General features: G+C 45.9%; 1 protein-coding gene across 1 annotated transcript; it reads right to left on the reverse strand.

Annotated features, from left to right (window-relative positions):
• Nucleotides 1-11,973: 11,973 nt before the first annotated feature.
• LOC144506099 (lysozyme C-2-like) lies at nt 11,974-18,783 on the reverse strand. The gene is made up of 4 exons (XM_078231915.1): nt 18,654-18,783; nt 16,820-16,996; nt 14,914-14,995; nt 11,974-12,037 (listed from the first exon to the last, which is right to left on the reverse strand). Exons 1-4 carry the CDS (start codon nt 18,781-18,783, stop codon nt 11,974-11,976), a joined length of 453 nt encoding a protein of 150 aa, XP_078088041.1.
• Between the last annotated feature and the right edge of the window lie 4,645 nt (nt 18,784-23,428).

The raw sequence follows: 23,428 nt of genomic DNA on the forward strand, positions 1-23,428 counted from the left end.
ACACCAGCTGAACTATGTGCAAGTCCAGTGTTTCTTTTCTAGGTGAGCTAGCTGCTACATTTCTATATATTACACTGTTGACATCCTTGGGGGTTTCTACTGACCAGAAACCGAACTGGACTAGCCGTATAAAAACTGTGGCTAGAAAAGCAGGTCACAGGCTAGCAATTCTATGATGAGAAATTGACTCCCCAAAGCCTGTCTGCAAGGCACGAACCAGGAGTATTACAGAATACTGTCCTCTTGCCTGGATGAGTGTGCACCTTTACATTTGGAATACTGTGTCCAATTCTGGTCACCACACTACCAGAAGGACATGGAGGCTTTGGAGGGAGTGTAGAAAAGGTTTACCAGGATGTTGCCTGGTAAACATGGAGGGTATTAGCTATGAGGACAGATTGAATAAACTAGGATTGTTCTCCCTGGGAAGACGGAGGTTGAGGGGGTGACCTGATAGAAGTTTATAAAATTATGAGGAGTATAGATAGGGTGAACAGTTGGAAGCTTTTTCCCAGGGCAGAAATGACAATTACAAGTGGCACAAGTTCAAGGTAAGGGGGGAAGGGATCAGTGGGGGTGTGCGGGGGAAGTTTTTTACACAGAGGGAGGTGAGGGCCTGGAATGCACTGCCAAGTGAGGTGGTTGAGGCAGATAAGTTAGCGACATATAAGACTTATCTAGATAGGCATATGAACAGACGTGGAACAGAGGGATACAGGCGGTTGGTCTAGATAGGACAACGTGATCGGCGCAGGCTTGGAGGGCCGATGGGCCTGTTCCTGTGCTGCACTGTTCTTTGTTCTTTGTTCTCTTTGTTCAAGAAATACTGAAGCAGCTCAACTTCATTCAGGACAAAGCAGCCCGCCTTGATTGACATCCCTTAAACCACATAAAATCTTAACTCCCTCAGTCACTGGCGCACGTGGGCAACAGTGTGTACCATATACAAGAGGCAATGCAGCAACTCACCAAAATCCCTTTGACAGCACCTTCCAAACCTGCGACCTCTATCAGGAAGAACAGGGGGCACAGGTACGTGGGAACACCACCTCCTCCAAGTCTGCAATTTCCACATGAACAAGTAAAAAAAGCACTGCCCCTTGGCAAAAACGGTTTTCAACTCAGCTGAACCAAGAACCCAGATTCAAAACAGAAAATGCTGGAAAAAAAAATCAACAGGTCTGTGGAGAGAAAAACAGAGTTAACACTTTGACTTTGCATGACTCCTCTTCAGAGTTCAAGGGAAGGAAAAATGCCCCAGTGGCACAGTGGTTAGCACTGCTGCCTCATAGCGTCAGGAACCCGGGTTCAATTCCGGCCTCGGGTCACTGTCTGTGTGGACAAAGAACAAAGAACAGTACAGCACAGGAAACAGGCCCTTCGGCCCTCCAAGCCTGTGCCGCTCCTTGGTCCAACTAGACCAATCGTTTGTATCCCTCCATTCCCAGGCTGCTCATGTGACTATCCAGGTAAGTCTTAAACGATGTCAGCGTGTCTGTCTCCACCACCCTACTTGGCAGAGCATTCCAGGCCTCCACAACCCTCTGTGTAAAAAACATCCCTCTAATATCTGAGTTATACTTCGCCCCTCTCACCTTGAGCCCGTGACCCCTCGTGATCGTCACTTCTGATCTGGGAAAAATCTTCTCACCGTTCACCCTATGTATCCCCTTCATAATCTTGTACACCTCTACTAGATCTCCCCTCATTCTCCGTCTTTCCAGGGAGAACAACCCCAGTTTACCCAATCTCTCCTCATAGCTGAGACCCTCCATACCAGGCAACATCCTGGTAAACCTTCTCTGCACTCTCTCTAATGCCTCCACGTCCTTCTGGTAGTGCGGCAACCAGAACTGGACGCAGTACTCCAAATGTGGCCGAACCAGCGATCTATACAGCTGCATCATCAGACTCCCACTTCATCATCACTGGAGTTTGTACATTCTCCCCGTGTCTGTGTGGGTTTCCTCCGGGTGCTCCGGTTTCAAAGAACAAAAGAACAGTACAGCACAGGAAACAGGCCCTTCGGCCCTCCCACAGTCTGAAAAACGTGCGGATTAGGTGATTGGCCATACTAAATTGAGCTAGTTTCAGGGGATTAGCAGGGTAAATATGTGGCGTGAAGTGGATAGAGCCTGAGTGGGATTGTGGTCGGTGCAGACTCAATGGGCCGAATGGCTTCCTTCTGTACTGTGGGGATTCTATTCTATGAAGAAATGTGATGGATTTTATACTGTTGAAGTGGGGGTGAAGCAGGTGGAGCTTGTCGGGTGTGGGAAAGGTGAGAGCTGGGAAAGATTGGAAAAAGTAGTTTAGAGCACGTGACAAAAGAAGCCTTAGTGGCAGCATAATGGGTAAGATGCAATAGCAGAATGTGTTAATAGCAGGTCAGCACTCTGTGAAGGAATAACCTAAGAACAAGTGGCAGATGGTCCTGTGGGTGGGGAGATTGCATTGGGACAAAATATTTTTTTTGGATTAAAAAAAGTGGTCAAGATAGAGAAGGTTCACAGTCTGAAGTTGTTGAACTCAATGTTGAATCCAAAAGGCTGCAACGTGTCCAGTCAGAAGATGAGATGTTGCTTGTCCAGCCTGCATTGGGATTGACTAGAATATCACAGCAGGATAAGGATGGACATGTGGGAATGACAGCCAGATGATGAATTGAAATGGCCAGTTGGAGTCACGCTTGCCACCTGAGCCAAGGTGAGCGGTCACATAGTTTGAGCTTTGTCTGTCCAGTGTAGAGGAGACTGCATTGGGAGCAAGTGAATACAATAGACCAGATTGAAACAGGTGAAAGGAAAACGCTGCTTCAACTGAAAGGAAGTGTTTGGACAGTGAGGAGGGACAAGGTAAAGGGGCAGCTGTTACATCTTCTGCGATTGCCTCGGGAGAGCTGATGGAGGAATGAACCAGGCTGTGTCCCAGAGGAAACGGTCCCTGCGGAATGCTGATGGGGGAGGGGAAGACATGTTGGAATTATTTTGGAGTTGATGGAAATGGCGGAGGATGATCCCTTGAATATTGGTGGTTGAAAAGTGGGGACAAGGGGAACTCTATCATTATTTTGGGAGAGAAGGGATGAGGGTAGAGGTGCGGAGATTAGACACAAAAACCACAGTGGTGGGGAGAAAACAGTGACTCAGGATAAGTCAGAAACATCATTTTGAAAGGTGGCATCAGATACAACTGAGGAGGGGAAATTAGTAGAATGGGCCGGAGTCCTTACAGGGAATGTAGGATGTGAGGATCTGTAGTCGAGGTAGCTGTGGGAGTCAGTGGGTTTGTAACGAATATTGGCAGTCAGTTTATCGCCAGAAATGGAGACAGAGAAGTCAAAGAAGGGAAGTGTTGGAGATGGACCATGTGAAGGTGAGAGTGGGGTGGAAGTGGAAGCAAAGTCAATACAGGTTTCCAGTTCCAGATGAGAGCATGAGCGACACCGATACAATCTTTGGTGTAAGAGAAAAAGACTTATGGAAGCGGGCCCGGAGTAAGACAGGAGTAGGAGAGTTCCACATACCCCACAAAAAGACAGGCATAACTGGAGCCCATAGGGCACCCAGAGCCACACCTGGAAGTGAGACAAGTTAAAGGAGAAATTGTCGAGTGACAGAACAAGTTCTGCAAGGGGGAAGAGGGTGGTGGAGTACAGGGATTGTTCAGGCCTCTACTCAAGGAACAAGTGACTACCGCTCAAACTCTCCTGGTGGGGAGAGGAGGTGTAGAGGGATTGGACGTCCATAGTGAAGAGGAGGCGGTTAGCTCCAGGGAAGTGGAAATTGTTGACATGACGTAGGGCATCAAAGGAATCATGAATGTAGGAGGGAAAGGACTGAAGTTGGTGGAAATGGCGGAGGATGGTCCTTTGAATATTGGTGGGCTGAAAAGTGAGGACATGTGAGGACAAGGGGAATTTTATCGTGATTGTGGGAGAAAAGGGAAGGGGTGAGAGTAGAGGTGCGGAGATTAGTCAGACACAGTTGAGTGCCCTAAAAACCACAGTGGTGGGGAGGAAACCGTGACTCAGGATATGTCAGATAGGTCAGAAACATCATTTTGAAAGATGCAACTGAGGAGGGGAAACTGGAAGAATGGGTAGGAGTCCTTACAGGGAGTGGGATATGAGGAGAAGTCAAGATCCAAAAAAATATGTACAGTGGGGTTGGAACAGGTTGATATGAGAGGTCTACCATGGCTGTCCTGTTTGTGGATTTTGGGAAGTGGGTAGAAGTGGGCTGTGCGAAGTTGGGGGATCTGAGGTTGGAGGCTCTGCTGGGAAGATCACCAGAGGAGATGAGGTAATTGACAGTCCTGGAAATGATGGAGGATGAGGGGAGACCTAATAGAGGTGTATAAAATTATGAAAGGCATAGATAGGGTGAACGGTGGGAAGCTTTTTCCCAGGTTGGTGGTGACGTTCACGAGGGGTCATAGGTTCAAGGTGAGGGGGGGGGAGGTTTAACACGGATATCAGAAGGACATATTTTACACAGAGGGTGGTGGGGGCCTGGAATGCGGTGCCGGGCAAAGTGGTGGAGGCGGGCACACTGGGAACGTTTAAGACTTATCTAGATAGCCACATGAACGGAGTGGGGATGGAGAGATACAAAAGAATGGTCTAGTTTGGACCAGGGAGCGGCGCGGGCTTGGAGGGCCAAAGGGCCTGTTCCTGTGCTGAATTGTTCTTTGTTCTTTGATGGATTGATGTTCAGTGTGGGTTCATGGTCCATGGGGCAGTAGGAGGAAGTGTCTGAGAATTGGAGCTCAGCCCCTCAAATGTAAAGGTCAATACGCCAATCAAAAATAACACCCCCCTTGTCGACAGGTTTGATAATAAAGTCAGGGTTGTATCTGGGATAATGGAGTGAAACAAGTTCGGCACGAGTCATGTTGGATTGTGTGACAGGGGCAGAGAAACTGAGATGGCCAATGTTGTGCCAACAGTTCTCAATGAAAAGATCAAGAGCAGGTAAGAGGCCAGAGGGAGGGGTTCAGGTAGAGGGAGATTATTGGAGAAAGGATCCAGTGAACAAGGTGAGGACCATGAAGCTGGAGTCTTGCCAAGCCTACTCTCATCCCCAACGCCTCTCGTGTAAAAGGATTATCTCGAGACACGAGGATCTTCAAATTCCTCAAACGCTTCCCCGAGGTTTATTTTCCTGTTTTCTCTGATCTCCAGCTTGCTGAGGAACTTCCTGGAGAACTATCAAAAATAAATTATTTTTAAGAAATGCAGTTCTTCTTTCTTTTCAAGGGCATGAACTGCCCTTTGTTCTCAGAAAGACCACATCACCGTTCCTTATCGATATCCACATCGCCGTTCCTTATCGATATCCACATCGCCGTTCCTTATCGATATCCACATCGCCGTTCCTTATCGATATCCACATCGCCGTTCCTTATCGATATCCACATCGCCGTTCCTTATCGATATCCACATCGCCGTTCCTTATCGATATCCACATCGCCGTTCCTTATCGATATCCACATCGCCGTTCCTTATCGATCAGAAACCGAGGAAAGAAACACAGAACCATAGAACCATAGAAAATTACAGCTCAGAAACAGGCCTTTTGGCCCTTCTTGTCTGTGCCGAACCATTTTATGCCTAGTCCCACTGACCTGCACTTGGACCATATCCCTCCACACCCCTCTCATCCATGAACCCGTCCAAGATTTTCTTAAATGTTAAAAGTGACCCCGCATTTACCACTTTATCCGGCAGCTCATTCCACACTCCCACCACTCTCTGCGTGAAGAAGCCCCCCCTAATATTCCCTTTAAACTTTTCTCCTTTCACCCTTAACCCATGCCCTCTGGTTTTTTTCTCCCCTAGCCTCAGCGGAAAAAGCCTGCTTGCATTCACTCTATCTATACCCATCAAAATCTTATACACCGCTATCAAATCTCCCCTCAATCTTCTACGCTCCAGGGAATAAAGTCCCAACCTATTCAATCTCTCTCTGTAACTCAGCTTCTCAAGTCCCGGCAACATCCTTGTGAACCTTCTCTGCACTCTTTCAATCTTATTTACATCCTTCCTGTAACTAGGTGACCAAAACTGTACACAATACTCCAAATTCGGCCTCACCAATGCCTTATATAACCTTACCATAACACTCCAACTTTTATACTCGATACTCCGATTTATAAAGGCCAATGTACCAAAGGCACTCTTTGCGACCCTATCCACCTGTGACGTCACTTTTAGGGAATTCTGTACCTGTATTCCCAGATCCCTCTGTTCAACTGCACTCTTCAGAGTCCTCCCATTTACCCTGTACGTTCTTCTTTGGTTTGTCCTTCCAAAGTGCAATATCTCACACTTGTCTGCGTTAAATTCCATTTGCCATTTTTCAGCCCATTTTTCTAGTTGGTCCAAATCCCTCTGCAAGCTTTGAAAACCTTCCTCACTGTCCACTACACCTCCAATCTTTGTATCATCAGCAAACTTGCTGATCCAATTTACCACATTATCATCCAGATCATTGATATAGATGACAAACAACAATGGACCCAACACCGATCCCTGCGGCACACCACTAGTCACAGGCCTCCACTCAGAGAAGCAATCCTCCACAACCACTCTCTGGCTTCTTCCATTGAGCCAGTGTCTTATCCAATTTACTACCTCCCCATGTATACCTAGCGACTGAACCTTCCTAACTAACCTCCCATGAGGGACCTTGTCAAAGGCCTTGCTGAAATCCAGGTAGACAACATCCACCGCCTTCCCTTCATCCACTTTCCTGGTAACCTCCTCGAAAAACTCTAATAGATTGGTCAAACATGACCTACCACGCACAAAGCCATGTTGACTCTCCCTAATAAGTCCCTGTCTATCCAAATATTTGTAGATCCTATCCCTTATCACACCTTCCAATAGCTTGCCCACCACCGACGTCAAACTTACTGGCCGATAATTTCCCGGATTTCTTTTGGAACCTTTTTTAAACAACGGAACAACATGAGCCACCCTCCAATCATCCGACACCTCCCCCGTGAATACTGACATTTTAAATATGTCTGCCAGGGCCCCTGCAAGTTCAACACTAGTTTCCCTCAAGGTCCGTGGGAATACCCTGTCCGGTCCTGGGGATTTATCCACTCTGATTTGCCTCAAGACAGCGAGCACCTCCTCCCCTTTAATCTGTAAAGGTTCCATGGCCTCCCTACCAGTTTGCCCTATTTCCGTAGACTCCATGCCCGTTTCCTCAGTAAATACGGATGCAAAAAAACCATTTAGTATCTCCCCCATCTCTTTTGGTTCCATACACAGTGTACCACTCTGGTCTTCAAGAGGACCAATTTTATCCCTCACTATCCTTTTGCTCCTAACATACCTATAGAAGCTCTTTGGATTTTCCTTCACTCTGTCTGCCAAAGCACTGTCTTCTTTTAGCCCTCCTGATTTCCCTCTTAAGTAGCTTCTTGCACTTTTTATACTCCTCGAGCATCTGATGTGTTCCTTGCTGCCTGTACATTTCATACAACTCTCTCTTCCTCTTAATCAGTGTTACAATCTCCCTCGAGAACCAAGGTTCCTTATTCCTATTTACTTTGCCTTTAATCCTGACAGGAACATACAAACTCTGCACTCTCAAAATTTCTCCTTTGAAGGCCTCCCACTTTCCATTTACATCCTTACCAGAGAACAGCCTGTGCCAATCCACACTTCCCAGATCCCTTCTCATTTCATCAAATTTGGCCTTTTTCCAGTTCAGAACTTCAACCCGAGGACCAGATCTATCCTTATCCACGATCAGGTTGAAACTAATGGCATTATGATCACTGGATCCAAAGTGTTCCCTCACACTCACATCCATCACCTGCCCTAACTCATTTCCCAACAGGAGATCCAATATCGCAACCTCTCTAGTTGGCACCTCTATATACTGATGTAGAAAATTCTCCTGAACACATTTTACAAACTCTACCCCGTCTAAACCTTTAACAGTATGCGAGTCCCAATCTATATGTGGAAAATTAAAATCCCCTACTATCACAACTTTGTGTTTCTTGCAGTTGTCAGCTATCTCTCTGCTGATTTGCTCCTCCAATTCTCGCTGACTATTGGGTGGTCTATAATACAAGCCCATTAATGTGGTCATACCTTTCCTGTTTCTCAGCTCCCCCCATAGGGCCTCTGTAGACAAGCTCCCTAATCTATCCTGCCTGAGTACCGCTGTAACATTTTCCCTGACCAACAATGCCACCCCCCCCACCTTTTATCCCTCTGCCTCTATCCCACCTGAAACATTGGAACCCTGGAACATTGAGCTGCCAGTCCTGCCCCTCCTGTAGCCAAGTTTCACTAATGGCTATAATGTCATATTTCCACGTGTCTATCCACGCCTTCAGCTCATCTGCCTTCCCCACAATCCTCCTGGCATTGAAATAGACACACCTCAAAAAATTATTTCCGCCACACTCTACCCTTCCATTTGTGATTTTGCTTGAACTAACCTGTCTTTTTACCCCTGCTCCACTATCTGCTCTGGCACTCTGGTTCCCACCCCCCTGCAAATCTAATTTAAACGCTCCCCAATAACACTAGCAAATCTCCCTGCAAGTATATTGGTCCCCTTGTAGTTTAGGTGTAACCCGTTTCTCTTGTATAGGTCCCACCTGCCCCAGAAGAGGTCCCAATGATCCAAGAATTGGAAACCCTGCCCCCTGCACCAGTTCCTCAGCCACGTGTTTATCCGCCCAAGCATCCTACTCCTGCCCTCACTGGCATGTGGCTCAGGTAGCAATCCTGAGATTACTACCCTCGGGGTCCTGCTTTTTAACTTCCTTCCAAGCTCTTTGTACTCACTCTTTAGGACCTCCTCACTCTTCCTTCCCACGTCATTGGTACCGACATGTATCACGACAGGAGGCCATTCATTCTGTTCAAACTCAAGGCCCTAAAACCACCCGACAGGGATTTGAATTGATCCAAGATGTCAATTGCATGGGCAATTCTAGTTGGGCCGAAGGGCCTGTTTCCACGCTGTAAGCTCTATGACTTTATGACTCTAAGTATCCCCCCCAGCAACTTTCCCCACGCACTCATTCAGCCCTTCATTACAGCAGCTTCTTTCAGATAGCTCTCACTCACATCCCATTGTTCTAACACTCCTTCCTTTATCAGAGTAATAGGGAAGAACTTCTCATTCCTGTAATTGCCATCCTATCATTGCAAAAGCCCTCTCTTCTGCCTCTGCTGGATGCTCTTCCTCCTGTTTATCACTGGAGGAGCTCTTCCTCTTCCCACTTTCGAGTAGATATGACTGCGCCAACTTATCCCACAATGCTCCTCAGTGAAGTCCCTCTGCCGCCTTTGCTAATTCCAAGTATTTTTTTATTGAATTCAAATTTCACCACCTGCCGTGACGAGTTTCAAACTCTGGAATATTAACTGAGTTTCTAGATTAATAGTCTAGCGATAATACCTCTAGGCCATCACCTCCCCATTGTCAGATTTACATTTCTAACTTTTCCCAGTTCCAATCAAAGACCTGAAGTGTTAGCTTTGCTTCTCTCTCCACTGATGCTGCCAGATCTGCTGAGTGTTTCCAGCATTTTCCATTTGGTATTCTGAAGTGCACTAATCACACCCTGCTATGGATTTCTCTATACCTTATGTTAACGTTAGTATTCAGTTTCTTCCCATTAAGAAGCAAATCTGAAGTCCATATAAGGTTGAGTTGTTGGACCAGGGTTGGCCCTGCAGTAATGGTCACTTGCAGGATGAAGTAATGAGTCATAGCTGAGGCCTCTGGAGAGGGCACAATAAGAGCCTTCAGTCGCCAAACTTTAGGAAGGAGGCGTGAGACCTTGAGAGCGTGCAGAGGATATGTGCCAGAGTAGTATCAGGCACGAGGGATTTTAGGTACAAGGTTAGATTAGGGAGGCTTTGATTATTCTCCATGGAGCAAGAGATGAAGGGCAGATTTGATAAATGTGTACAAGACTATGGCAGGTTTGGACAAGGTCCACAAGGGAGGACTGATCCCATTAATTCCCATTACAAGGATTGGGGAACACTGAGTTAATGATACAGAAATAAACAATCCAATAATTAAGGTTTCCACTTGGAAGAATAGTAATTAGGTGAAACAAGCATGACACTGTTGCAAAAACAAAGGAAGTTATACGGTAATTGTTAGTTCATATAAATGGAGTTTGTTAAGTAAAGAAAGTTAAAGACATTGAAAAGGTTATGTCAATTGAATCTGCATTATAAGGAATTGTATTTGTCTGTTTTTCAATTGTGGAATGTCAAAACACGTGGATTGTTATCCAAAGGAAGTAATCAAAATCCCACAAGGCAGAGAGTGAAATTTGAGTTTAACAAAAATCTGAAATTAAATGGGGCGGCACGTTGGCACAGTGGTTAGCACTGTTGCCTCACAGCGCCAGGTACCCGGATGAGCCTCAGGTGACTGTCTGTGTGGAGTTTGCATATCCTCCCTGTGTCTGCATGGGTTTCCTCCAGGTGCTCCGGTTTCCACCCACAGTCCAAAAATGTGTGGGTTAGGTGGATAGGCCATGCTAAATTGCCCCTTAGTGTCAGGGGGATTAGCTCGAATAAATACGCGGGGTTATGGGGATAGGGCCTGGGTGGGATTGTGGCCGATGCAGACTCGATGGGCCGAATGGCCTCCTTCTGCACTGTATGGATTCTGTGATTCTATGAAAATATATAATTTTAACAGTTCATGATGGGACTTTGGAATATTAAAAGCATTATATAAAATGGAATTGTTGTAAAGACCTATGATGATAAGCTCAGAAGTGTAATGCGTTTGAATTTCCATCCTACTAGCTTCATATGTGGATCTAAGTAACATCTTTTGGTTGGATTGTTATGTACTATTTATTGCATGTGGTGCATCTTAACTAAGTTAAAATTTGAAATCAATACTAAAGAGTCTTACTGAAACCCTCACATGAACAGTTTCATCTCCGGATGTAGCAGTGTATAGTTGTAACTGAATTGAGACTGAAGGGTCGCACCCTGATTTCTCTGAAAGGTAGAGTTTGTGTTCAAAGTCATCCAGCACCTCTCAGTGAAGTGCAGCAAGCAACAGTAAAACCATGGCAGAGTTAAAATCCAATGGGATGTGTAGGGTATTGGGAAGTGCAGAGATTCACCAGAGTAGTCCCAGGAATAGGGGACTTTTAGCTAAATGGTTAGGCTGGAGAAGCTGGTGTTAGTCTCCTGGGAGGGAGATCTGACAGAGGCATAACAGAGGATTAGACAAGGTAGACAATGCAAAAACTGTCCCCATTAGCTGGCAGGACAAGCATTAGAGGATGTAGATTTCAGGCTTTGGACAAGAGTTTCAGGGGGGGGGATTTGAGGAGGAACATTTTGACACCACCAGTGGTGATGAGCTGCCGATTCGGGTGATGGAAGGGAAGACAATCAATTATCTCAAAGGGAAACAGGATGGCACCTGTTGGCAATCAAGTTTCAGAGTTACATGGATGGAATGGGGAATGGGACTGAATGGATTTCACTATGGAGAGCTGACATTCTCCACGCTACTCTGCTAGTTGTGTCTTGTATCAATATTACAGCTCCCCCTCCTTTTCCAATTTCCACATCCTTAATAAAGAATCTGTAGCCTGGAACATAAAACTTATACTCCGGTTAGAGTCAGTTCTCCACAATGCTTTCTGCAATTTGCTAATAGCCTTCAAATTCTATACGTTTTCAGAACACCTCAATATCTTTTCTCTTCAAAAACAAGAGCCCAAATCCAACAGCACTTTGTTCCAGCCGAACCTCCGCACATCCAGAATTATCTCAATGTTTAAAGGAATGAAACAGTTGCAGATTGATATTTGCTTGTGTTTATTTCAATGAGCAGTGCTTCTAGCCATCTTAACAATGCAGAGCTAGCTACTGGATGCATCCCATGCCACGCTGTGTTGAAGCCAGTGGGATTGATCAACGGGATCTCCTCCCTCTCATCAGGAGCAATTGTCCGTGTAATGACTGATCGATCTCCCTTTGCAGTACCTGGACCAGGAAACCCTACAAAACCAAAACAACAGAAACATGGGATCAGTTTGAGAGAAGCAATATTCATAATTGTTTTATTAAGTCAAGGTGTTGGGTTCAGATTTCCCTGTCCCTCAAACGTTTTCTCACCTTCTCTCATAGGGTGCTGACTCCTCCGAGGGTGAGGCAGCCCAGACATAACCCACTCATTCCTCAAGCAAGTTCCTGTTACTAATTCCAAGAAACTCAACTACAAGAGCAGGTCAGAGGCTAAGAATACTGCGGCGAGTAACTCACCTTCTAACTCACCAAAGCTTAACCGCCATCTACAAGGCACAAGAGTCAGGAGTGTGGTGGAATACTCCCCACTTGCCTGGATGGGTGCAATGCCAACAACACCCAGAAAGTTCGACACCATCCAGGACAAAGCAGCCCCGCTTGATTGGCACCACATCTACAAACATCCACTCCCTCCACCACCGACGCTCAGTAGCAGCAGTGTGTACCATCTACAAGATGCACTGCAGCAATTCACCAAAGATCCTTAGACAGTACCTTCCAAACCCACAAACATTTCCATCTCAAAGAACAAGGGTAGCTGATATGTGGGAACACCACCACCTGCAAGTTCCGCTCCAAGCCACTCACCATCCTGACTTGGAAATATATCACTGATCCTTTGCAGTCGCTGGGTCAAAATCCTGGAATTCCCTCCCTAACGGCATTGTGGGCCAACCCACAGCACATGGACTGCAGCGATTCAAGAAGGCAGCTCACCACCACCTTCTCAAGGACAACTAGGGATGGGCAATAAATGCTGGCCAGCCAGCGACGCCCATGTCCCACGAATGAATTAAAAAAAAGAATGCACTAGGAATTCTGTGGAGGTCAGGAAGCAAGGGATAGAAAATATGTCCAAAATATTGAAAGGAAGGTGAGAATCTTGTAATAATCTCGTCTAAAGATCTGCAGGTTAGGTGGATTGGCTATGCTAAATTGTCCCTTAGTGTCAGGGGAACTAGCTAGGGTAAATGCATGAGATTATGGGAATAGGGTCTGGGTGAAATTGTGGTTGGTGCAGACTCGATGGGCCAAATTGCCTCCTTCTGCACTGTAGGGATTCTATGAATTCTCCAGAGACGAATTGGGATTGAGTACCAGGGCAAAAGGTGATCAATAGTGCACTGCACTGTGAGGGCAGCTCTGTCAAAAAAGATAGAATCCCTACACTGCAGAAGGAGGCCATTCGACCCACCAAGTCTGCACCGACCACATTCCCACTCAGGCCCTGTCCCCATTACCCCATACATTTACCTTAGCTAGTCCCTCTGGCACTAAGGGGCAATTTAGCATGGCCAATCCACCTAACCCACACATCTTTGGGCTGTGGGAGGAAACCAGAGCACCCGGAGGAAACCCATGCAGACACGGGGAGAATGTGCAAACTCCACACAGACAGCGATCCAAGCTGGGAATCGAACCCGGGTCCCTGGCGCTGTGAGGCAGCAGTGCTAACCACTGTGCCACCATGCTTTCCCAGCAGATTAGCAGTAACAGTGATAAATCACTGCACCAATTGAGTTGTGGTGTAGCAACAAAAATATATCAATTTGCCTCCACTTCCTTCACTGTGAATCTCTTTAATATTTACTTTAATAGAGCAAGTTTTGTAACATTGAGATTTGTTTTTCCAGCAGGATTTTCTTCTTGCTGTTTTGCACCAGGGAAGACTTTAAAAATGGCACCAGATCTTCAAAAAACTATGATGTGGAGATGGCGGCATTGGACTGGGGTGGGCACAGTAAGAAGTTTCACAACACTAGGTTAAAGTCCAACTGGTTTATTTGGTATCATAAGCTTTCGGAGTGCTGCTCCTTCATCAGGTGAGTGATTCCCCATTCACCTGATGAAGGAGCGGCGCTCCAAAAGCTTGTGATATCAAATAAACCTTTTGGACTTTAACCTGGTGTTGTGAGACTTCTTACTGTTCAAAAAATTAAGTTTCTGGTGGGGCAAGCTCAATTGGACATGGGAGCCAAACCGTGAAGAATATCTCTCTATAACACACCCCCAATGTAATACTCTGTAGGACACACCCTCACTATAAAGCTCTCTCTCACATAGAAGCATCCAACGCTTGTTGCGCATTCTCGTTCTCAATCTATAGCCATTCAGGTAATAATCTGCCTTCCTGTTTTTGCATGAGGATACCGAGGTCTCGCCGAGTATTCACCTCTCTCAATTTACACCTATTCAAATATTAATCTGCCTTCCTATTTTTGCATGAGGACACCGAGGTCTCACCGAGTATTCACCTCTCTCAATTTACACCTATTCAAATATTAATCTGCCTTCCTATTTTTGCATGAGGACACCGAGGTCTCGCCGAGTATTCACCTCTCTCAATTTACGCCATTCAAATATTAATCTGCCTTCCTATTTTTGCTACGGAAGTGGATAACCTCACATTTATCCACCACATACTGCATTTTCCCACTCACTCAATTTGACCAACTCATACTGAAACATCTCTGCATCCTCCTCACAGCTCACCCTCCCACCCAACTTTGTGTGATTTGCAAATTTGGAGATATTACATTTAGTTCCCTGATTTAAGTCATGAAAATGCATTGTGAATAGCTGGGGTCCCAGCACTGATCCCTGATCCATTGATCCCACTAGTCACTGCCTACCAGTTGGAAAAAGATCCATATATTCCTTCCATGCTGACCCTATCTGATCGTGCCACTGTTTTCCACTTGCTCTGCTGTAAAATCTTTGATAATGGATTCTAGAATATTCCACACGACCAATGTCAGACTCACTGCTCCTGCAACATTCCCTCACTCATTTCCAACCCCCATAACTGAATACAAAATGAGGAAAAATAGGTTGAGACTTTTCCATACCAGGCTTCCAATCCTTGTTGTTTCACTATGATTGCTGCACACTCAATGTCTGATTGTATGTCACTGCCGTATGTCAGCAAATCTACAATAATAAATAATACAATAATGAAAGAAATATCACATTAGAATCAATGTTTATAGGTTAGGTATTTTTCAATACAGAATTAGAAAGTTCTCGGTTGAGAGGTCCCAAGTGTGGTACAGTGGCACAGTGGTTAACACTGCTGCCTCACAGCTCCAGGAGCCTGGGTTCAATTCCCAGATTGGGTCACTGTCTGTGTGGAGTCGGCACGTTCTCCCCGTGCCTGCGTGGGTTTCCTCCGGGTGCTCCGGCTTCCTCCCACACTCCAAAGATGTGCAGGATAACTTGATTGGATGTGTTAAATTGCCCCTTAGTGTCCCCGATACATAGGTTAGAGGGATTAGCGAGGTAAACATGTGGGGTGACGGGGATAGGGCCAGGGTGGGATTGGTGTCGGTGCAGACTCGATGGGCTGAATTACCTCCTTCTGCACTGTCGGGTTTCTATGATTCCATGAAGTGTGCAGGTGTCTGGATGATTTAAATATTGTGACAGAGTTGGAGAGCCCTGGGATTGAAGCTACTCAGTATTCTCTATGCTGAAACGTGGTGGAATTAGTGTCTAAATTTAGCAGTGAGTGGAGAAGATGTGAGAAGGTCTTTTATACTTAACAAAGTTCCACAAGCACCCATCAGATTGATGGTTGATTAATCTGTTTAGTTTTCACTCTGGTTGAGTGAGGAATGTTAGCCATGGCAGCCTCCTTTTCACTTTTAATAAGGGGCAAAATCTGAATTCGAATCGGCAGCTCATCTGATGCAATCTTACATTTAGCACAAATGTAGCATTTCTGCCATCTCCTTCTGGATTGAGTACACCAGTGGACGGAATATTATAAGGACTCACATAGAATATACAGCACAGAAACAGTTCATTCATAACTCATCTGTACAGGCATTTAGACTTTACAAAAGCCTTCACAAATCTTTTTCATCTAACTCTATCAGCACAACATCAATTTCTCTCTCCTGAATCTAGTAACCCTCAAATGTATCTATACTATTCGATTCAAATCATCCTTACGGCAGCGAGTTCAACATTCTCACCATTCGCTTAGGATGTCCATCACGCAAACCAGCCTCCCATCCATTGACTCTGTCTACACTTCCTGCTGCCTCAGGAAAGCAGCCAGCATAATCAAGGACCCCACACACTTCGGAATTCTCTCTTCCACCTTCTTCCATCGGGAAAAAGATACAAAAGTCTGAGGTCACGTACCAACCGACTCAAGAACAGCTTCTTCCCTGCTGCCATCAGATCTTTGAATGGACCTACCTCGCACTAAGTTGATCTTTCTCTCCACCCTAGCTATGACTGTAACACCACATTGTACACACTCTCGTTTCCTTCTCCATGAACAGTATGCTTTGCCTGTATAGCGCACAGGAAACAACACTTTTCACTGTATACTAAGACGTGACAATAATAAATCAAATCAAATCAAATGTTTCTTTTTCTGGCTTTTCCAGTGATGCCCATTCCCATGCATGAATAATATTACATTTTAATATCCTGGTATCCAACTTATATTGCTGGCTGATGGGTTTACTCTTCTCCACATGTGGAACATTACTACGAGAGCTTCAATACCTCAAGTAGATCACCCCTCAGCTTTCTCCTCTCAACAGAGAAGTGACCCAGATTATTCAGCCTTTCCAAGCATCTCTCTGTTCTGTTATCATTCTTGAACATTTTCTTTTGATCTCTTATCCAGTGCCCCGGAATGCATTTTATAACTAGTCCCGTGCACAGCACTCCCAACTGCATATTCCTTATTCAAAGCAAAAAAGGAAAGTTAGATTGATGTTGTATTAGTACACCCACCTTCACAGTTGATGCGGCAGACATTTGCACCACCTGGAAACATTGAGTCCACACACCACCACTTGCTGTTGATCTGGAAGATCCCATAGTCTGCTGACCAGGCACTTCCTTCACTGTCTCTTTCATAGTGCAGTGCGCGTGTGTTGTACGCACTCTCATGGTAGGCCATGCAAACCCCTGCAATAAAAATGAACACAAATCGCTGTAGGTTGGAACACATGGTAAAGCTGAAATGTAATTGACACTGCACCTCACAGATTGGGTAGAGTCTAGAACATAGAACATAGAACAGTACAGCACAGGACAGGCCCTTCGGCCCACGATGTTGTACCGAGCTTTATCTGAAACCAAGATCAAGCTATCCCACTCCCTATCATCCTGGTGTGCTCCATGTGCCTATCCAATAACCGCTTAAATGTTCCTAAAGTGTCTGACTCCACTATCACTGCAGGCAGTCCATTCCACACCCCAACCACTCTCTGCGTAAAGAACCTACCTCTGATATCCTTCCTATATCTCCCACCACGAACCCTGTATTTTTGCCCCCTTGTAATAGCTCCATCCACCCGAGGAAATAGTCTTTGAACGTTCACTCTATCTATCCCCTTCATCATTTTATAAACCTCTATTAAGTCTCCCCTCAGCCTCCTCCGCTCCAGAGAGAACAGCCCTAGCTCCCTCAACCTTTCCTCATAAGACCTACCCTCCAAACCAGGCAGCATCCTGGTAAATCTCCTCTCCACTCTTTCCAGCACTTCCACATCCTTCTTATAGTGAGGTGACCAGAACTGCACACAATATTCCAAATGTCTACAGTAAACTCTGGCTTTGCTGAACCCTGATGAGTTTCTTCATGGTGCAGTTCTGTCTGTCAGCTTGACTGAGATGCGCTTGACGATATGAAAGCAGGAAAACACCAGCTGTTCCACCAGGTGTGTCTGACATCAGGATGACGAGACCATCACGATTAAACACTTCCCACCACCATTCCCACAGCACGGGCATCACTGTGGAGAGGCAAAGTGCCAGAAAGGCAGAGACACTGCGGGGCTACAATTCAGAAAAAATCCTTCTCCATCACCTCTGCTGATCAAAACCAGTTTCAGAGATCACAGGGGCGGAGTGTTATCTACAAAGAATCATAAGAACAAGGAGCAGGAGTGGGCAATTCAGCCTCTCCAGCCTGCTCTGCAATACAATTTATTTATTCATTATTGTCACAAGTAGGCTTACATTAACACTGCAATGAAGTTACTGTGAAAATCACACTCTGGCACCTGCTCGGGTACACGGAGGGAGAATTTAACATGGCCAATGCACCTAACCAGCACGTCTTTCGGACTGTGGGAGGAAACCGGAGCTTTGGGTCACTGTCTGTGCGGAGTCTGCACAGACAGTGACCCAAAGCTGGGAATCGAACCCAGTTCGCTGGCGCTGTGAGGCATCAGTGCTAACCACTGTGCCACCGTGCGGCCCCAATATGAGCATGGCATATCCCGGCCTTGGCTTCACTTTTCTGAATGATTCTAGACCTTCTAAATAATGTAATCTCAGCCCCAGGCAAGAAGCAGTCCTGCTCTTTCTTGCTGACTCCGTCTTGTGGAGTCAGCACCCCGTGCACAGGTAAAAGGTGTATTCCAGAGGCTCGTTACTCTGCAAAAGGAACTGCCCAAACTCCAGTCTATTCTAAAATAAGGATCAATCTGCTCAGTCCAGACCAAACTGGTCTCACCAATGTCGTGTACACTCACCCACTGGCTGACAAAACAGTACATGCAAATCACAAGCACAATCTCGAAGCACTGCTTTAACAGAATGGAGAAATGCCACTCACAGTCCGCCACGGTGTATTCGAAAAATGCAGTCAGGATGGAATCCTGTACAAGACGAGCAACCTCACATCGCGAAAGGATTTTGGCGCTGGAGACCATGAAGAGGACACTGAGAACAATAAGAGTCTTCATCTTGTCGTGTGTGGGTCTGGTCACGACTGCTCTTTTATATCACATCATACCTGTGACTACCAGTTCCACTAAAGTAAACAACCAAGAACAGTGAAAAGGTCATTGCTGTTTACTAGATGAGGATCAGGTGTTTCAAAGTCATGCTGTGATTGAACAAACACTATCATATGAGGAAAGGGAAACATGGCTTTCAGCCAGTCCCAGTCCCCTGCATGCAGCCCTGAAATAATTTCTCAAATCCCTTTTGAAAGCCATGATTGAATCAGCCTCCACCACGTTCTCATAGAGTGCATTCCAGATCCTAACCATCCGCTGTGTGAATCTGGCTCCACCACACTCTCAGACAGTACATTCCAGATCCTAACCACTGGCTGTGTGAATCTATCTCCACCACGCTCTCAGACAGTACATTCCAGATCCTAACCATTGGCTGCGTGAATCTGTCTCCACCACACTCTCAGACAGTGCATTCCAGATCCTAACCACTCGCTGTGTGAATCTGTCTCCACCACACTCTCAGACAGTACATTCCAGATACTAACCACTGACTGTGTGAAACTGTCCCCACCACACTCTCAGACGTCTGTAGTTGGGAAAATGCTGGAATCCATCATTAAAGAAGAAATAGCAGGCCATCTGGATAAGAATGGTTCGTTCAAGCAGACGCAGCATGGATTCATGAGAGGAAAGTCGTGTTTGACAAACTTCCTGGATTTTTATGAAGATGTGACTAGTGCGGTTGACGGAGGGGAAACGGTAGATGTGGTGTTTTTGGATTTCCAAAAGGCATTCGATAAGGTGCCTCACAAAAGGTTGCTGCAGAAGTTTGGGGCACTCGGAGTTCGGGGTAGGGTGTTCGTGTGGATTGGGGATTGGCTATCCAACAGGAAGCAGAGAGTTGGAATAAATGGGTGCTTTTCTGGTTGGCAGATGGTGACTAGTGGCGTGCCGCAGGGATTGGTACTGGGGCCTCAACTGTTTACTATTTACATAGATGATCTGGAGCAGGGGACTGAGTGTAGGGTAACAAAGTTTACTGACGACATGAAGATAAGTGGGAAAGTGAATTGCGTGGAGGAAGCGGAAGGTCTGCAGAGAGATTTGAATAGGCTGAGTGAGTGGGCGAGGATCTGGCAGATGAAGTATAACGTTGGCAAATGCGCGGTTATTCACTTTGGAAGAAATAATAGCAAATTGGATTATTATTTAAATGGAAAAATGTTACAACATGCTGCTGTGCAAAGGGACCTGGGGGTCCTTCTGCATGAGTCGCAAAAACTCAGTCTGCAAGTACAACAGGTGATCAAGAAGGCAAATGGGATGTTGGCATTTATCGCGAGGGGGATAGAATATAAAAGCAGAGAAGTCTTACTGCATCTGTACAAGGCATTGGTGAGGCCGCAGCTGGAATACTGTGTGCAGTTTTGGTCCCCTTACTTGCGAAAGGATATATTGGCCTTGGAGGGAGTGCAGAGAAGGTTCACCAGGTTGATACCGGTGCTGAGGGGTGTAGATTATGAGGAGAAATTGAGCAGATTAGGATTGTACTTGTTGGAGTTTAGAAGGCTGAGGGGTGATCTTATAGAGGCATATAAGATAATGAAGGGGCTGGATAGGGTAGAAGTGGAGAGATTCTTTCCACTTAGAAAGGAAACCAGAACTAAAGGGCACAGCCTCAAAATAAAGGGGGGTCAGTTTAGGACAGAGTTGAGGAGGAACTTCTTCTCTCAGAGGGTGGTGAATCTCTGGAATTCTCTGCCCACTGATTTGGTGGAGGCTACCTCGTTGAATATGTTTAAGTCACGGATAGATGGATTCCTGATCGGTAAGGGAATTAAGGGTTATGGGGAGCAGGCGGGTAAGTGGAACTGATTCACTTCAGGTCAGCCATAATCTTATTGAATGGCGGGGCAGGCTCGAGGGGCTAGATGGCCTACTCCTGCTCCTATTTCTTATGTTCTTATGTTCTTAGACAGTGCATTCCAGATCCTAACCAGTCGCTGTGTGAATCTGTCTCCACCACACTCTCAGACAGTGTACTCCAGATCCTAACCACTCGCTGTGTGAATCTGTCTCCACCACACTCTCAGACAGTGCATTCCAGATCCTAACCACTCGCTGTGTGAATCTGTCTCCACCACACTCTCAGACAGTGTACTCCAGATCCTAACCACTCGCTGTGTGAATCTGTCTCCACCACACTCTCAGACAGTACATTCCAGATACTAACCACTCACTGTGTGAAACTGTCCCCACCACACTCTCAAACGTCTGTAGTTGGGAAAATGTTGGAATCCATCATTAAAGAAGAAATAGCAGGCCATCTGGATAAGAATGGTTCGTTCAAGCAGACGCAGCATGGATTCATGAGAGGAAAGTCGTGTTTGACAAACTTACTGGATTTTTATGAAGATGTGACTAGTGCGGTTGACGGAGGGGAAACGGTAGATGTGGTGTTTTTGGATTTCCAAGAGTGTCTCCACGACACTCTCAGATAGTGCATCCCAGATCCTAACTACTCGCTGTGTGAATCTGTCTCCACCACACTCTCAGACAGTGCATTCCAGATCCTAACCACTCGCTGTGAGAATCTGTCTCCACCAGACAGTGCATTCCAGACCCTAACCACTCGCTGTGTGAATCTGTCTCCACCACACTCTCAGACAGTGCATTCCAGATCCTAACCACTCGCTGTGTGAATCTGTCTCCACCACACTCTCAGACAGTGCATTCCAGATCCTAACCACTCGCTGTGTGAATCTGTCTCCACCACACTCTCAGACAGTGCATTCCAGATCCTAACCACTCGCTGTGTCAATCTTTCTCCACCACACTCTCAGACAGGGCATTTCCGACCCTAACCAGTTGTTGTGGAAAAAGGTTTTTGCTCATTCTCTCCCCTGGTTCTTGTGCCAATCTCCAGAACCATTGTTCTCTGCTTTTGGACCTTTCTGCCAATGGGAACAGGTTTCCATGCACTCTGCCTGGACACCTGGTGATTTTGAAATCCTTTGTCACATCTCCTCTCAAACCTCTCTTCTCTCAAAGAACAACCCCATTTTCAGCAATCTGTCCTCCTGACAGAAGTCTCTCATCCCCAAAACTGTTCTGATTAATCTTTTCAGCACCCGAGAATCATAGAATCAAAGAAGTATTCAGCACAGAAAAAGGCCCTTTGGCCCATCGCGTCTCTGCTTGTCAAAGACAAGGCACTAACTGTTCTAATCCCATTTCCCAGCATTTGACCCAAAGCCTTGTATGCCTTGGCACCGTAAGTGTATATCTAATTACTTCTTCAATGCTATGAGGGTCTTTGCCTTTACCACCGTTTCAGGCAGTGAGTTCCAGACTCCCACCACCCTCTGGGTGAAAATGTTTTTCTTCACATTCCCCCTAAACCTCCCGCCTCTTACCTTATTCTATGTCCCTGGTCATTGATCCCTCCACCAGGGGGTATAGCTTCTTCCTCTCTACTCTATCTATGCCCCTCATAATTTTATACATCTCAATCCTGTCCCCCCGCTCAGTCTCCTCTGCTCCAAGGAAGACAACCCCTGGCTATTCAGTCTCTCTTTATAAGTAATACTCTCCCACCCAGGCAACATTCTGGTGTATCTCCTCTGCATCCTTTCCGATGCGATCACATCCCTCCTGTAGTGTGGATTGCAGAACTGCACACAATCCTCTCGCTGTGACCGAACCAAGATTTTACACACTTCCAGCATAACCACCCTGCTCTTAACTCTATGCCTCAACTAGAAAAGGCAAGTATATCATATGCCTTCGCAACCACTTAATCCATCTGTCTTTCTACCCTAAGGGACTAGTGCATATGCACATCAAGACCCCTCTAATAAAAGCAAATGACTGCGGATGCTGGACTCTGAAAGAAAACAGAAAATGCTGGAAAATCTCAGCAGGTCTGACAGCATCTGTGGAGAGATTCAAAATGTTAGCTCCATTCTCTCTAACAGACCTGCTGAGAAAGTCCCTCTGATCCTCGGTACTTCCCAGGGTCCTACCATTCATCATGTATTCATAGAAACATAGAAACAAAGAAAGTAGAAGCAGGAGTAGGCCATTCGGCCCTTCAAGCCTGCTCCACCATTCATCTTGAGCATGGCCGATCATCGAATTCAATATCCTGATCCCCACTTCCCCTCATATCACTTGATCACTTTAGCCCCAAAAGCTATATCTAATTTCTTCTGGTAATAATAGAACATAGAACATAGAACATTACAGCGCAGTACAGGCCCTTCGGCCCTCAATGTTGCGCCGACCAGTGAAACCAATCTAAAGCCCATCTAACCTACACTATTCCAATATCATCCATGTGTTTATCCAATGACCATTTAAATGCCCTTAATGTTGGCGAGTCCACTACTGCTGCAGGCAGGGCATTCCACGCCCTTACTACTCTCTGAGTAAAGAACCTACCTCTGACATCTGTCCTATATCTACCACCCCTCAATTTAAAGCTATGTCCCCTCGTGCTAGCTATCACCATTCGAGGAAAAAGGCTTTCACTATCCACCCTATCTAATCCTCTGATCATCTTGTATGCCTCTATTAAGTCACCTCTTAACCTTCTTCTCTCTAACGAAAATGACCTCAAGTCCCTCAGCCTTTCCTCATATGACCT

The sequence above is a fragment of the Mustelus asterias genome, chromosome 17 (genome assembly GCF_964213995.1).
Source record: "Mustelus asterias chromosome 17, sMusAst1.hap1.1, whole genome shotgun sequence".
In the NCBI taxonomy this organism is placed as follows: Eukaryota; Metazoa; Chordata; class Chondrichthyes; order Carcharhiniformes; family Triakidae; genus Mustelus; species Mustelus asterias.

What these genes read in the sequence shown, in the direction of transcription:
- LOC144506099 (XM_078231915.1), bottom strand. Translation starts at nt 18,783, where the DNA reads ATGAAGACTCTTATTGTTCTCAGTGTCCTCTTCATGGTCTCCAGCGCC. An exon ending in CTGCCGCATCAACTGTGAAG is followed by an intron (nt 14,996 to 16,819) that starts GTGGGTGTACTA and finishes TTATTATTGTAG; the next exon opens with ATTTGCTGACATACGGCAGT. An exon ending in CAACAAGGATTGGAAGCCTG is followed by an intron (nt 12,038 to 14,913) that starts GTATGGAAAAGT and finishes TTGGTTTTGTAG; the next exon opens with GGTTTCCTGGTCCAGGTACT.